General features: G+C 36.2%; 2 protein-coding genes across 3 annotated transcripts; both read left to right on the top strand.

The window, feature by feature from the left end:
* The first annotated feature begins 327 nt into the window (after positions 1 to 327).
* LOC130738764 (pentatricopeptide repeat-containing protein At1g12300, mitochondrial-like) lies at positions 328 to 1,711 on the top strand. Its single transcript, XM_057590908.1, has one exon. It carries the CDS (start codon positions 350 to 352, stop codon positions 1,706 to 1,708), a length of 1,359 nt encoding a protein of 452 aa, XP_057446891.1. The 5' UTR covers positions 328 to 349; the 3' UTR covers positions 1,709 to 1,711.
* A 6,187-nt stretch (positions 1,712 to 7,898) lies between these two features.
* LOC130738754 (putative pentatricopeptide repeat-containing protein At1g12700, mitochondrial) lies at positions 7,899 to 13,157 on the top strand. 2 transcript variants are annotated; one of them, XM_057590896.1, is made up of 2 exons: positions 7,899 to 10,477; positions 12,966 to 13,157. In XM_057590896.1, exon 1 carries the CDS (start codon positions 8,038 to 8,040, stop codon positions 9,640 to 9,642), a length of 1,605 nt encoding a protein of 534 aa, XP_057446879.1. In that variant the 5' UTR covers positions 7,899 to 8,037; the 3' UTR covers positions 9,643 to 10,477; positions 12,966 to 13,157. The 2 variants fall into 2 exon arrangements, with proteins under 2 accessions (XP_057446879.1, XP_057446878.1); XM_057590895.1 differs by having other exon boundaries at positions 12,903 to 13,157.
* Positions 13,158 to 13,794: the final 637 nt, after the last annotated feature.

Genomic DNA, 13,794 nt, shown 5'->3' with positions numbered 1-13,794 from the left:
ATCAATATTATTTAAAATTATATTAATCACGAGATGTAACATATTTAGTTAGCTCACTTCGTCTTTTAACCATGATGTCGGAGATTCATTCCTTAGTTCCTCACCCTATCATATTTATGGCTAACTAATGATCATGATCGGTCATTGACGCTTGTTTGGATCATTATTAATTCCCTAATGTTATGGAGAATTTTTTTATACATACGGGGATGTTATGGGAGAAAATCTTGATATAGTAATGCAATAATGCATTACTCACTCAGAGAAATAAATTTCTGATTTTGCCTCTTGCCTTGAGAACCCAACAACGAAACCACAGCCAGAGAGTGAGTGAGATCTTTGCACTACAATGTTGTCATTGTTTCGGTTAAGGTTGTCATTCTCTCACAAGGCTGACAACACCGTTTCCTCTTTCCTTCACATGCTCCATATGAACCCTCCCCCTCCCATCACTTTATTCGGCGAGATTCTAGGCTCTCTTGCGAAGAAGAACCATTGCTTCACTGTGATTTCCCTTTCTCGACAAATGGAATTCAAAGGAATCACACCAAACATGGTTACTTCCACCATCTTGATCAACTGTTTTTGCCATTTGGGTCGAATCAACTTTGCTTTCTCTGTATTAGGCAACATTCTCAAAAGGGGTTATCACCCAAACACCATAACCTTCACTACACTCATCAAGGGCATGTGTCATAACGGCGAGATTAGTAAAGCAATGCACTTTCATGATGATATGATAGCTAAGGGGTTTCAGTTCAACCAAGTTACCTATGGGGTTTTGATCAATGGGTTATGTAAAGCCGGAGAAACAAAGGCTGCCCTACAATTGTTGAGACGAATTGAGGAGCTTGCGGTGCAACCTAATGCGGTCATGTATAATACTATAATTTATAGCCTCTGCAGAGATAAACTTATAACTGATGCATTTGATTTATATTCTGAAATGGGTGTCAAGAGAATTTCTCCTAGTGTTGTCACTTACAATGCTCTAATCCACGGCTTCTGTGTTGCGGGTCAATTGAAAAATGCTGTTGGTTTGTTTAATGAAATGGAATTGAAAAACAACATCAAACCAGATGTTCATAGCTACAGTATCATGATTAATGGATTCTGTAAGGCTAAACGGGTGGATGAAGCCCTGGCCCTCTTCGATGAAATGCATCACAAAAAGCTTATTCCTAATACGGTAACATACAATTCTCTTCTTGATGGTTTGTTCAAAGCAGGGAGAATCTCTTATGTTTGGGGGCTAGTTCATGAGATGCATGATAGAGGTCACTCAGCTAATATAATCACCTACACTTCCTTATTAGATGGTTTATGCAAAAACCATCATCTTGATAAGGCAATGGTATTATTCATGAAAATTAAAGATCGCGGAATTCAGCCTGATATACACACCTACACAGTGATAATTGATGGACTATGCAAAGATGGAAGGCTTAAGAATGCACAAGAGATTTTTCAGGTTCTTATGAGTGAAGGATACAACTTAGATGTCAGGACGTACACTGTTATGATCAATGGGTATTGTAAAGAAGGTTTACTTGATGAGGCTCAGGCCTTGTTGTCAAAAATGGAAGATAATAGTTGCACTCCTAATGCTGTGACTTTTGAAACAATAATACATGCTCTCTTTGAAAAAAATGAGAATGATAAGGCAGAAAGACTTCTTCGCGAAATGATTGCTAGAGGTCTATTGTAAGAATGTAACTAACTTGTGTTTGATGTTTTCTAGTTTTGTATAATGTTAAGTTGTACAACATGAAATGAACAATATAATAAAGATGACAACAAAGTTTATATTTGATATTCTATATTTTAGTTTTCTAGAGGATCAGAAAGACAGAAACTGTCGGTTGAGGAAGTTGAACATATTTTTTCACTTTTCTTACCAAGCATGCCCTTAATTATTATTTTTTCACTGTTTGTTCTATTAATGAAGGGTTAGACTCTTACATGAAAAAATCGTGTAATTAGACTTCACTATATATGCAAATGTCCAAGTTAAAATGAAAATAACAAAGATGGAATCTGGGTCTGAATGATTTGTGTGCCTGAATTTCCATGATATTGTTTATCTTGTCTAATTGAAATATTTCTTGTTTTAATCTAATTCTGAATGATTTGCAGCCTTTTAACTTTATTCAAGACAACTTACATAGTCTAATTATAGTAGTTCATGTAATCTTATTCTTTGTTGATTATATTTAACCAGAATTAGCACATTGTAGCGCTGCTCTACTGAGATATACCTTAAGAAGTTTTTGCTTGGTCTCCATAGAGAATCAACACTTTTAATTACCTTGCTTGGAGCATCACTTTTTTTTATCATTTTGATGAATAAATTGAATTTTCCTTTAGGCTGTTTCAGGCAGTGTACTTTGTGAGTGGAAATGTAAAGAGTTAAAAATGCTACATGTTATGAAATGTTGCTAGGATACTTAAAAAAAAAGAATTAGAATCTTTGGCATTTCAGTATGTTATCCTTTTAAACGATATCAAGGAACTAATATGGTAGGATGCATCAATAGGAACAAAGTAAGGACAAATATAGTGTTAATGAGCTAGTCCATTAGTTAGGTTAGTAGTCTGTTAGAAGGGAGTGAGTTAGTTATAAGGGGGGTTTGAAAGGATTGGTTACATATATAGAAGGAAAATAGATTTGAGAAGGATTTAGTACATTTAACAAATTGGGAGTTAAAGGAGAGATCCTTTGTGAAGGGGAAACCACTAGGGAGAATTATTCTATTCTGCATTTCTTGTTCTTTTTTTCAATAGTACATTGTCATTCTTCATCTTCTTTTCTGGGTTCCTAACATGACCTGAGCTTAGTCTCTGTCTCTTCTTTATAGTGGCTTCTTTCCTAGTTCCATCTCCATGTTTGCAATTCTTTTTTTACATCTTCGTCTTCGTAGCTTGTGTTTCCTTTTATTCAATGTCCATTTTGCTTCCTACTTTGGTTTTCTAAATTTTGCTTGTGAAACTGAATTTGCGGATCTGATATGTTTGAACATATTATTCTGATGTTTTATGGATAATAATGTTTATCTCTCTAAAACTCTCATTTTAACATTCTATATCTCAATGCTAACTAAAGGAGGTTTACATGTCCCAACCCCTGGGTTGTGCATTCTGTCAGGTCTCTTGTTTGTAGGCTCAACAAGACTCTACAGCCTCAAATAGGCACCCTGGGTCTGGTTTGAAAGGCTCCGTGCCACCTTACTTCAGTTTGGTTTTCATGCGAGCAAGTGCGACCTTCTCACCATGTACACTAGCTCCTTAGCTGTTGTCCAAACATTGGTTTATGTTGACCACATTATCATTACAGGGAGCTTCTCTTAACATATCCACCACTTTATTTCACAACTTAACTGTATTTTTTTTTGGTATATTTGATTGTGCTGACAAAGTGTTTGGTGTGTGGTCTGAGTTATGGATAGATAGATTTTTCCAGTAAATTGTGATTCATGGCTACACTTTGATTTATATATTCTTGCTTGTATTTGACCTGTATGATCTATTTGACTATACAAAAGCAAGTGTTGAGCCTTGCTTTCATTTATTTGGGCATAGTAGATCTTAAACTTGTCTGTTTTGATATTTGCAGGGTAAGATGTTCTTGACTCCTTGTATATCATAAAATGATAAAACTGAGTTCAGACTAAAGAGATTTATGTACATAAAGACTTTTTTGGCGTCATACATTCATACTGAGAGATTGCCAAAATTTCTCTCAACCAAGCATTTTATTCAATTCTGTAGCTGTAATGAAAATAGCCCGTGAATGACAGTTCTTTCATTTATTCCTCTCACTTTATGAGTTACTTCTTTGTTTCAACTTTTTTACTTTGAGTGTATCTGTGGTTTTAGATTTTTCAATGTCTGGATTCTTTTTCCATACTCGTACTGTGTATTAGTATACCCGTTCCTAATAAATCAATTTTTTCTGTTTGCACAGCCTGTTGTAGGGGAAAATCACATAGACTGCTAGCTAGTTCCTCTACTTCTGTATATACCAAACCACTTGAATTGATTTTTGCAGATTTGTGGGGACCTGCTTCTGCTGAGTCATCATGTGGGTATTTTTACTTTTTTACATGTGTTGATGCATTCACCAGATATACTTGGGTTTATCCCTTCATTAAAACTAGCTAACCTTCTCAGTTTTACTTACTGAGTACATACACTATTACACTTGCTCTCAAACCCTAATTGAGCTTGAGGGGGGAGTATTGGAGTATGTGAGTTAGCTTGTACCTGGCTGCACTAGATTGAAGCTTGTAAGATTATTTTCAGTTAGTTACAGTTAGTACTCAGTTGTGCTAGTTATCAAAGCTGTTAGAGCTAGGCTAGGAGGTAGTTAGAGTTAGCCTCTCTATATATGTATCTAGTGTCACACCCTGGTTAATCAATCAATGAGAACTAGTTTTTGTCTCTTTTCTTTGAAATCTAACAAGGTGAGTCAGCTCCGGCAATAGATCATCATAGTTCCCAATTATCTTCCAGATGAACTTTTTGAGTAACATTCTTAGGGAAGAAGGTGGTTTTAATTACAAAACGGCAGTTTTAGATTCAATTGTGATTCTCATTACAGATTTCCCAGATGCAGAGGAAACTGGATAGCTTCATATTTGTGATTTCATTGAGGATTGCGAATTCACTTATTTTTCCATACATGTATTTTGGTTTGTCTTAACATTTTCTTCTTGGAAATGTTCTTTTTTGTTGCTAACTAATTTGGTCTCCTTGTATAACAGATAATATACTTTCTGCACAAACAAATGGATCCAAAGAGAAATCTTGGACTTGGATCAGGTCCAATGGTGTGAGGTCTTTTTATTTGATGGCTTATTAGGCATCCTATGCATAGAGTTAAAAAATATAAGGTTAGAAGTGTTGAGTGTTGTAAAAAATAAGTTAGAAAACTAAGGAACTATTTGGTGATAACTCGACATGTTCAGGTTCCTCTTAACCTGAGAGTTGAGTTTTTGAAAAGGTTATTGACTTGAAAACAAAGAAAACAACCAAATTATCCAGTGCTAACTTGGTGAATTGAGGTTTTGGTGAACCAAGACTTTGGTTTCGAAAAGGTTTCTACTGACAAAAGCAAAGTTATCCGGTGATAATTTAGAAAATCAAGGTTCTGGTGAACCAAGACTTGTATTTTGGGAGAAAACTTGATAAGTAAAGTAAAACGCGAAAAGAAAGAACTGAAAGTAAATGTGCATTAAAACTAAAAGAAACCCCTTAAAGAAAACATGAAAACAATGCAAAAATGATAAAGATTTGCATAAAAGTAAGTAATTGAAAAGGAACATTGCATTTATTAAATGAAAGAAGAGGAAAATGGTGGATGAAACTCCTATACATTAACTTGTATAGTTGCTTGCATGTACGATGTGGGGGTGTTTAAAGTGCTTGTATTTTAGTATTATACCTTTTACATTGGTCTATTTATAGTACTAGAACTCAAATGAACAAATAATTCTTACAGACAAGATTGAAACTAAAAGAAACTTCCAAATTTAAGTTGTTCCCGCGGCATGATGTATCTTTCCATGCACTTGTATCTTGAACTCCTTTCCTACCTTGACTTTAGCCCAGTGCTCCCAAATTCTGGTAACGACCTCTACCGTAATCGTGAGGCATTTTGGTAAGTGAAACTTCCAGATCCATGAGATTGTGGGTTCTAGATGCGAAAGGTTCTAATTGCGGTCTTGAGCTATGAATTTCATTATGTGTCTCGAGTCACCTTGACTACTTTTTTCCTGTTCTAGCCTTAATAAAATCTGCCTAATCGTTCTTGAAACCCTAATCGTTCTTGAAACCCTTCAGCAATTTCCATTAACAATTGGATTTGGATGTCAATCTAACGGAAGGACTCAATTTTCACAAATTAGAACTTTAGGGACGAAAATCGCTCGTTTTAATCATGAGGGAGTTAAATCACACAACCGTAATAAATCAGAGAGTAAAAATGCAATTAAGCTTATATTATATTTATTCTTCCTTAAGTATGTTACGTGCTTGATGATAATAAACCGGGAATTAGATTTCCCACCCCTCATTTAGAATTGCCACCCCATTTAAAAGTGGGGAAAAACCAAAATTGTCCCTCCGTGTTTTACTCCAGAGGTTGAACATTCGGACTCATCCGAATGTTCAACTTTCGGACTCTGTTAATATTAGAACAGAAATCCCTCAATTCAGATTCACTTTTAGAACAGAACAAAACATCAACACTTGGAGCTCTCAAGACGTGCGACCCAGAAGCGACCTAGAAGCGACAAAAGCGACCAAGAATCGCGGCCAAAAGCGACCAAGAATCGTCCGTGTTTCAAAAGCGACATTGAGGTAATTCGATTTCCTTTTGAGATTAGGGTTCCTTCGAACTATTTTCAATTTTAGGTATTTCAACCGTTGATGTTTCATGAAATACGGTGAATTATGAGTTGATGTTGGGATTTCCGTTGATGTTTCATGAATTTAGGGGGAAATTAGGGTATGAGTTTGATGAATTCAGGGTTTTGGGTTTCTGAGGTGCGAATTTGGTATGTTTGTACTCCGAATCTTGTAGATTTGGAATTGTTCAGGTCTTCAAGATTCGGAATAGCCTTGAATTGTTAATCTGCACACTTTGCTTTTGCATTTGGAATTTGCTTGCTTGTTCTTAGTAGTGATTCTGTGCATTTGTATCCTTATACCAGTAAAGCTACTGCATGTGTAATCAGTAAGCAAGAGACAAGAGTCAAGCCCAAATAAAAGATAAGAAACTATGTGTGCTTCTACGCAAAATAAATTAACACCAAGTTTATACAGGTATATCCTCTATTAAATACTCTACTTTTTTATTAATACACTCTCTTGTCACGTTAAACAATTTATGTTTGAAATATATCTAATTTTACTGTTATACTCTTAAATGTAGCTGAAGTTGGTGTCTGGACATCCTATGTCGCCAATTGCTCTCCAATGAGAATACACCGTTGTAGAACCCGAGTCCGAATGGTGTAGACCGTATGAAGAGCGTTTGGAAATATTTATGGCTGAACACACTGTTTGGATTGGTCCTCATGTTCCTAGCAAGAATGATTACATAGACATAACAAAAGATTGATAATATGATTCATGTTTGTAATGTTGTATTAGATTTGACATTTGAATATTTTCCTACATGTATTAAAATAATGCTCCAGTATTGTAACCATGTCTGTTTGTCTCATATTATTGTCTCTGCATTTTCATGTTTCTGTCTTTGTGACAGTATCTGGTTTGAGAGGTCCGAATCTTGAAGTTTCATATTAATCCAGTTCAACAACTCTCGGACGTCTTAGAAAGGGGGGGTGACAAATTTAATTATCAACCAGTCCGAACCTTATAGTCCTGGATCTTTCCACATCTACAATAAAGCATTTGAATCTTTTCACACATGTATTCTCAATATCAATTATTCATTTATGTTAATATACAGGTATTTCCAAAGGACAGTGCAGCTCCACCTGGAAGCTTCACAAACATAACAAAAGATTAATATTAGTTCTTTACTAATTCTATATTAAGGACTATTTGTGTAACTTTTGAAATGCTTAACTTAGATTATGTATTGTTATTTTGCTTCACTTTTCAAATGCTTAACTTTGATTATGTATTGTAATTTTGTTTAAATTGGATTATGTAACTTTTCAATTTTAAAGTCATGTTATTTTTGCTGCAATTGGACTAAAGTCATGTTATTTTAACTGTAAGTAAAACATCCGAACCTATAACTCTCAGACGGGTTCTAAAACATCAACAACTGTAGTGTTGTAGAGGTTTAAGTCGGAGGGTAGTCCAGACATTTTTTTAAAAAGGCTGGGGTGGCAATTCTAAATGAACGGGTGGGAAATCTAATTCCCTAATAAACCTCCTAAACACTACAATGTCACCGTCGCTTGCCTTGCGAAGCCGCAGAGGCTGAAATCTCCGCCACCGACTCACCGTCGTCATCGACACTCAGAAGCTCAGAACTGTATCCTCATCCTCTGCACTACAATGTCATCGTCATTGTTTCGGTTAAAGAGGTTTTCCTTCAACCCCTCTTTCCTTCTTCCCTCTCCGCCGCGCCGTTTCTCTCACAAGCCTGACGACGCCGTTTCCTCTTTCCTTCGCATGCTCAGTAAGAACCCTCCCCCTCCCATCATCAAATTCAACAAGATTTTAGCTTCCCTTGCAAAGAAGAAGCAGTATTCCAATGTAATTTCACTTTCTCAACAAATGGAATTCAGTGAAATTGCTTCTGATGTTGTTAACTTGAACACCTTGATCAATTGTTACTGCCATTTGGGTCGAATCAGTTTCGCATTCTCTGTTTTAGGCAAAATTCTCAAAAGGGGTTATCACCCTGGTTCCATAACGTTCACTACACTCATCAAAAGTCTATGTCTTAATGGCGAGATTCGGAAAGCGTTGAATTTTCATGATGATGTGGTAGCTAAGGGGTTTCAGTTAGACCCTGTTGGATATGGGACATTGATCAATGTGTTATGTAAAGTGGGAGAAACAAAGGCTGCCTTGAAGTTGCTGAGACAAGTTGAAGGGAAGCCTGATTTGCTAATGTATAGTACAATCATTGATAGCCTATGCAAAGATAAACTCGTGACGGATGCATTTGGTTTATATCATGAAATGGGTGTCGAGAGAATTTCTCCGGATCTTTTCACTTACAATGCTCTAATCGGCGGATTGTGTGTCGCGGGAAAATTTAAGAAAGCTGTTGGTTTGTTCAAGGAAATGGAATTGAAAAACAACATCAAACCAGATGTTTCTACCTTTAATATATTGGTTGATGCTTTATGTAAGAAAGGAAAGGTGAAACAAGCTAAGAATGTGTTGGCTGTGATGATAAAACAAGGTGTGGCGCCGGACTTAGTTACTTATAGTACCTTGTTGGATGGGTATTGTCTAACTAAGGACATGTACAAGGGAAAATATGTACTCAACGCTATGGGTCGAGTGGGAGTGACTCCTAATGTTGATAGCTACAATATTGTGATTAATGGGTTCTGTAAGGTTAAATTGGTGGATGAAGCCCTGGCCCTCTTCGAAGAAATGCATCACAGAGAGCTTATTCCTAATACGGTAATATATAATTCTCTTATTGATGGTTTGTGCAAGGCCAGACGAATCTCCTGTGCTGTTGAGCTTGTTGATGTGATGCATGATACAGGTCACCCGGCTGATTTAATCACCAACAATTCCTTATTCGATGGTTTATGCAAATACCATCTTCTTGATAAGGCAATTGCATTATTCATGAAAGTTAAAGATCACAAAATTCAGCCAAATATACCCACCTACACAGTGATAATTGATGGACTATGCAAAGTTGGAAGGCTTAAGATTGCACAAGAGATTTTTCAGGTTCTTCTGAGCGAAGGCTACAATTTAAATGTCATGACGTATACTGTTATGATCAATGGGTATTGTAAAGAAGGTTTACTTGATGAGGCTCAGGCCTTGCTGTCAAAAATGGAAGACAATGGTTGCATTCCTAATGCTGTGAATTTTCAAACAATAATTTGTGCTCTCTTTGAAAAAAATGAGAATGATAAGGCAGAGAGACTTTTTCGTGAAATGATTGCTAGAGATCTATTGTAAGATTGATTTGCTATTCTTTTAAATACACATTTTGAGATAATGTAGATAGCAACTTGATTATCACACTTGAAACCATCAAATTCATTTCAGATAGAATGCAGGTAGTGACAAGAAAAATGACAGATTTAAAAACTTCACAATTTAATCTCTATCCAAATAAGAATTTCTAGGCATTTTATTTATGCTTGGAAACGAATCTGTTTATGAACTGAAGTCTGATACGTGTATGAGCATACTTGTTATTATCTATTAGCTTTCATAGTACATGTTTAACTATTGTCTTATTATCTATTAGATTTCATAGTTACCATGTAGTGGCTGCATTGTGGTGGAGTGGTGCAGAGAAGGCCTCTGCCACTTCGAGAAGCCAATGAAATGTCTGCCACCCTTAATCTTACCTGTTCCTATTTTTTTAAAGGACTTTTTGATATCCCAGGTTTGTTGCATTATTTGTTGAAGAGACTTATCACTCATAGCTTGTGTAGAAGATTCCCTGTAGTTCACCCCTTTTTTTAACTCTGTATTGGCAAATTCTTAGATATCAAACACCTGTTTTTCTAGCTTCTTGCTGTGTTTCAGGTTTCAGCCTCTGCATTCCCCATTCTCAGCCCCCTTTTCTTCATTTTCAAGGCAAACCTGCTTCTATTGCTCAGCATTTCCAGTTTAACTTGTGTACTTTTTGATTTTTGAATTCTAATTTTTTTTTCTTTCTTATTCTCATTATTTTAAGGCAAGTGAATTGCCATTCTGATAGGATAATATCCCATCCCTAACATGCTGTTGTCGGGGGTGTGCGGACAAGGGAAAGACCCCTGGAATACAATTTGGTGTTCAGGTTAGAGAACTTTGGTTGATTTTTTTTATTGCTAGTATTCAATTAATGTGCTTAGTACTATGCATGAAGGTAGAAATATGTAATTTTGTGATCTTTAATACTGTGAGTCATGGAACTAATGATATATTGTTTATAAATTAATCTTTAATGGAAAGTGTATTAAGATGTTAATGATTAAAAAGCCCTTGATCTATTGTTAAGTGTTATGTGACTTGAAGTTGCGCACTCTAAGCTCTTGCATGTGAATGGAATTCTCAATGCTCTGTTAGTGACTTAGTGTAAGTTAATCTTTGAGGGGCTGTAATAACAGTTTTATAACTCTTTTACATGGTGATGTGATGAGGTAAATAGGGGAAGGACTTGAACTCATGTTGTCCAAAAAAGTTTGATAGCCAAACTACTTGAGTTAAGCTTAAAATTTCGGAGTTATTGGAATAAAAATCTTGTTTTGATTATGTTAACATGTGGTGCGATCATTGTTTCTGTTTTAGCCTTAAATTTATGATCATACGTAAGATTAAAGTTGTAGTTACTAGTTCTTTTCTAGTTTGTGTTTAGAAGAAAAATTGCTAAAGAATTTAGTAATTTTATGTTGTAATAGTTATATAAATTATAGGACTGAATACTGTTCATTTCTCTTTGACATCATATGTAGTATTAAGATTTAAGTTTGTTGATGTGCATGATTACATGTCGCATGATGATATACTTAATTTGGTAAAATTTTATTGTGATTCAGACTATGAAATTACATATTTTTGAAACTCTGTTCAATATCTGGCTTGTCATTGGTTGAATTTTGATATTAGAAAACTGATGTGGAGATTTAATTTTGTCTATAATTATGCTAATTTCACGTAGAATGTTAAATCACATGTTAGATCCTTATGGTGTGTTTGCGATTTGAGTTTTGGAGGGGAAGGGGGAGACTTATGAGAAGCTCTCCCCTTATTTTTGAGAGATTTAAAAAAGGTGGGGAAGGGTTTGCGGAAATTTTGAAAACCCTTCAAGACCCTCCTTTAGTTGTTTTGCGGAGTTCCCTCAAATTGCGAGGTTTAGAGAAATTTGGAACTTGCAAACAAAGGAAGTGCTTACCCTCCCCCCCCCCCCCCACCTCTCTTCCCGCTCACTTGCCCTCCCTTCCTTTACCCTCGAAGCCTGTCCCTTCCCTGCTCTAAAAACTCACAAACACGCTTAGGAAATTAATAAATGGAGTGTTCAAAGATTTTTTTTGATAGGCAAATGTTAGTTGTTAGAAATGTTAGTAAATTAGTCCCTCCTCCGGGTTCGAACCCGGGACCCTTCACCCTCATCCCACCCAACCCTTATGTCCCTAGCTCTTACCACTTGAGCTTAATTTTTTAAATGTGTACTTGAAACAAGTTATTAGTCAGATTTAGTCCCAATCATTCTCCCCTTGTTTGGGAGTTTTTTTATTAGTGGGGAAGGATTTGGGGAATTTATGGAAACCCTCCAAGACTCCTATAGTTATTTTGTGGAGTTTCCCTAACTTGGAGGGTTTTGTGAAATTTTTAACTTGCAAATAAGGGGAGTGCTTGCCCCCCTTTCCCTTCTCTTCCCCTCCCCTTCTATTCCTCTCAAAGCATTCCCTTCCTCTCCCTAAAAAATCACACAATTTAGTAACTCCCATTATTTTCTCAAGTTCTTAAGTGAGTGGACTACTTGTAACTTGTAAGAGTGCAATACCATAATAAATTTTAGATCAAATCTAGTAGTAGTAACTCTTTCTTATATTGTTAAATCATATATTTTAATATACATTACTTATGAATATGGACCATCCAAGACACATCAGTACGTACTCATCTATATTTAACCTTATGACCATCCCTAACTTCTACCACATGACATAAGGGTAGGGGAGTGCTTGCCCCCCTTTCCCTTCTCTTCCCCTCCCCTTCTATTCCTCTCAAAGCATTCCCTTCCTCTCCCTAAAAAATCACACAATTTAGTAACTCCCATTATTTTCTCAAGTTCTTAAGTGAGTGGACTACTTGTAAGAGTGCAATACCATAATAAATTTTAGATCAAATCTAGTAGTAGTAACTCTTTCTTATATTGTTAAATCATATATTTTAATATACATTACTTATGAATATGGACCATCCAAGACACATCAGTACGTACTCATCTATATTTAACCTTATGACCATCCCTAACTTCTACCACATGACATAAGGAGTGTCCTTAATGGGTAATTGCACCTTACTCACCACCTCCTGAGAAATTAAATTGTGAGTAGCTCCACAATCTATCAAAACAATAACTCTTTGAGGTGGTTGAACATGTGTTTTGGCATTTGCATTATAAAAGCAGTTTCATATTTAAAACAGACCTGATATGAAATCCAATTGGACAACAAAATACTGCAAAATATCATTTGCTTGAATTTCTCATGTACCAGGTGGTTGGCACTACTATATTTAAGCCCTGCAACATTGATATGGAAAATTTAATATTTGACCAGGACAGAAGCATTGCCACACAGGCTAATTACTACACTTTTGAAGGCAGGAAATGAATCAAGTGTGGATCGTCTAATGAAGCAGATTAGAATTTTTTTGTCTGGTATTGTTGCTGATGAGTTCAAAATTGTTGTTGTTAAAGAAATACGATCATTGTGCCTGAAGTTCCCTTTAATAAGTCATGTATTTGAGCATGATAGATTTCTTACTGTTAGTAAAATATTGGATATCTGAGGTTGAATGAGTAAAATAACTAAACTACTCTCTCTAAATCTAATTATTTTCTTTTCTCTCCCATGATTGGCTCTTTCCCTCCCCCCCCCCCCCCAAATCTTGCGGAAAAAATTTCTTACTCCTCAGCCACTCTTCATTCATTCTCACTATTTCACTCTTCACTATTGGATCGTCCACCACTGTCGTCGGCTGCACAGCCACCACCACCTCCACCACACCATCGTCGCTGCCACCACCATGTTGCTGCCACTGCCACCATCGTCATTGTCACTGGGTAACGTTCTCCACCATGTTGATGCTGTCACCACCACCTTCACTGCCACATCCACTCTCCACCTCTGCCACGTCTTCCACCACAGCCACCTCCACCACCAGAGCCGCTGCCACCATGTAACATTGACCTCTACCACCACTGCTACATGACCCCTTCATTATCCTGTTGCTGCAACTACCCATTGTCGTAAATTTACAAAGTTAATAATTGATGTGACTATTGTAGATTTCCAAATTTGACAACAACTACTTTAAAACTAAAAACCACAAAAAATTAAAATTGAAAATTAGTTTTGGCTTTTAAGAATTTCAAAACTTAGACCA

Source organism: Lotus japonicus, chromosome 2 (genome assembly GCF_012489685.1).
Source record: "Lotus japonicus ecotype B-129 chromosome 2, LjGifu_v1.2".
NCBI lineage: Eukaryota > Viridiplantae > Streptophyta > Magnoliopsida > Fabales > Fabaceae > Lotus > Lotus japonicus.
The sequence above is the reverse complement of the archived record's forward strand: the minus strand, read 5'-3'. Positions and strand labels throughout refer to the sequence as shown.

What these genes read in the sequence shown, in the direction of transcription:
- LOC130738754 (XM_057590896.1), top strand. Translation starts at nt 8,038, where the DNA reads ATGTCATCGTCATTGTTTCGGTTAAAGAGGTTTTCCTTCAACCCCTCT.
- LOC130738764 (XM_057590908.1), top strand. Translation starts at nt 350, where the DNA reads ATGTTGTCATTGTTTCGGTTAAGGTTGTCATTCTCTCACAAGGCTGAC.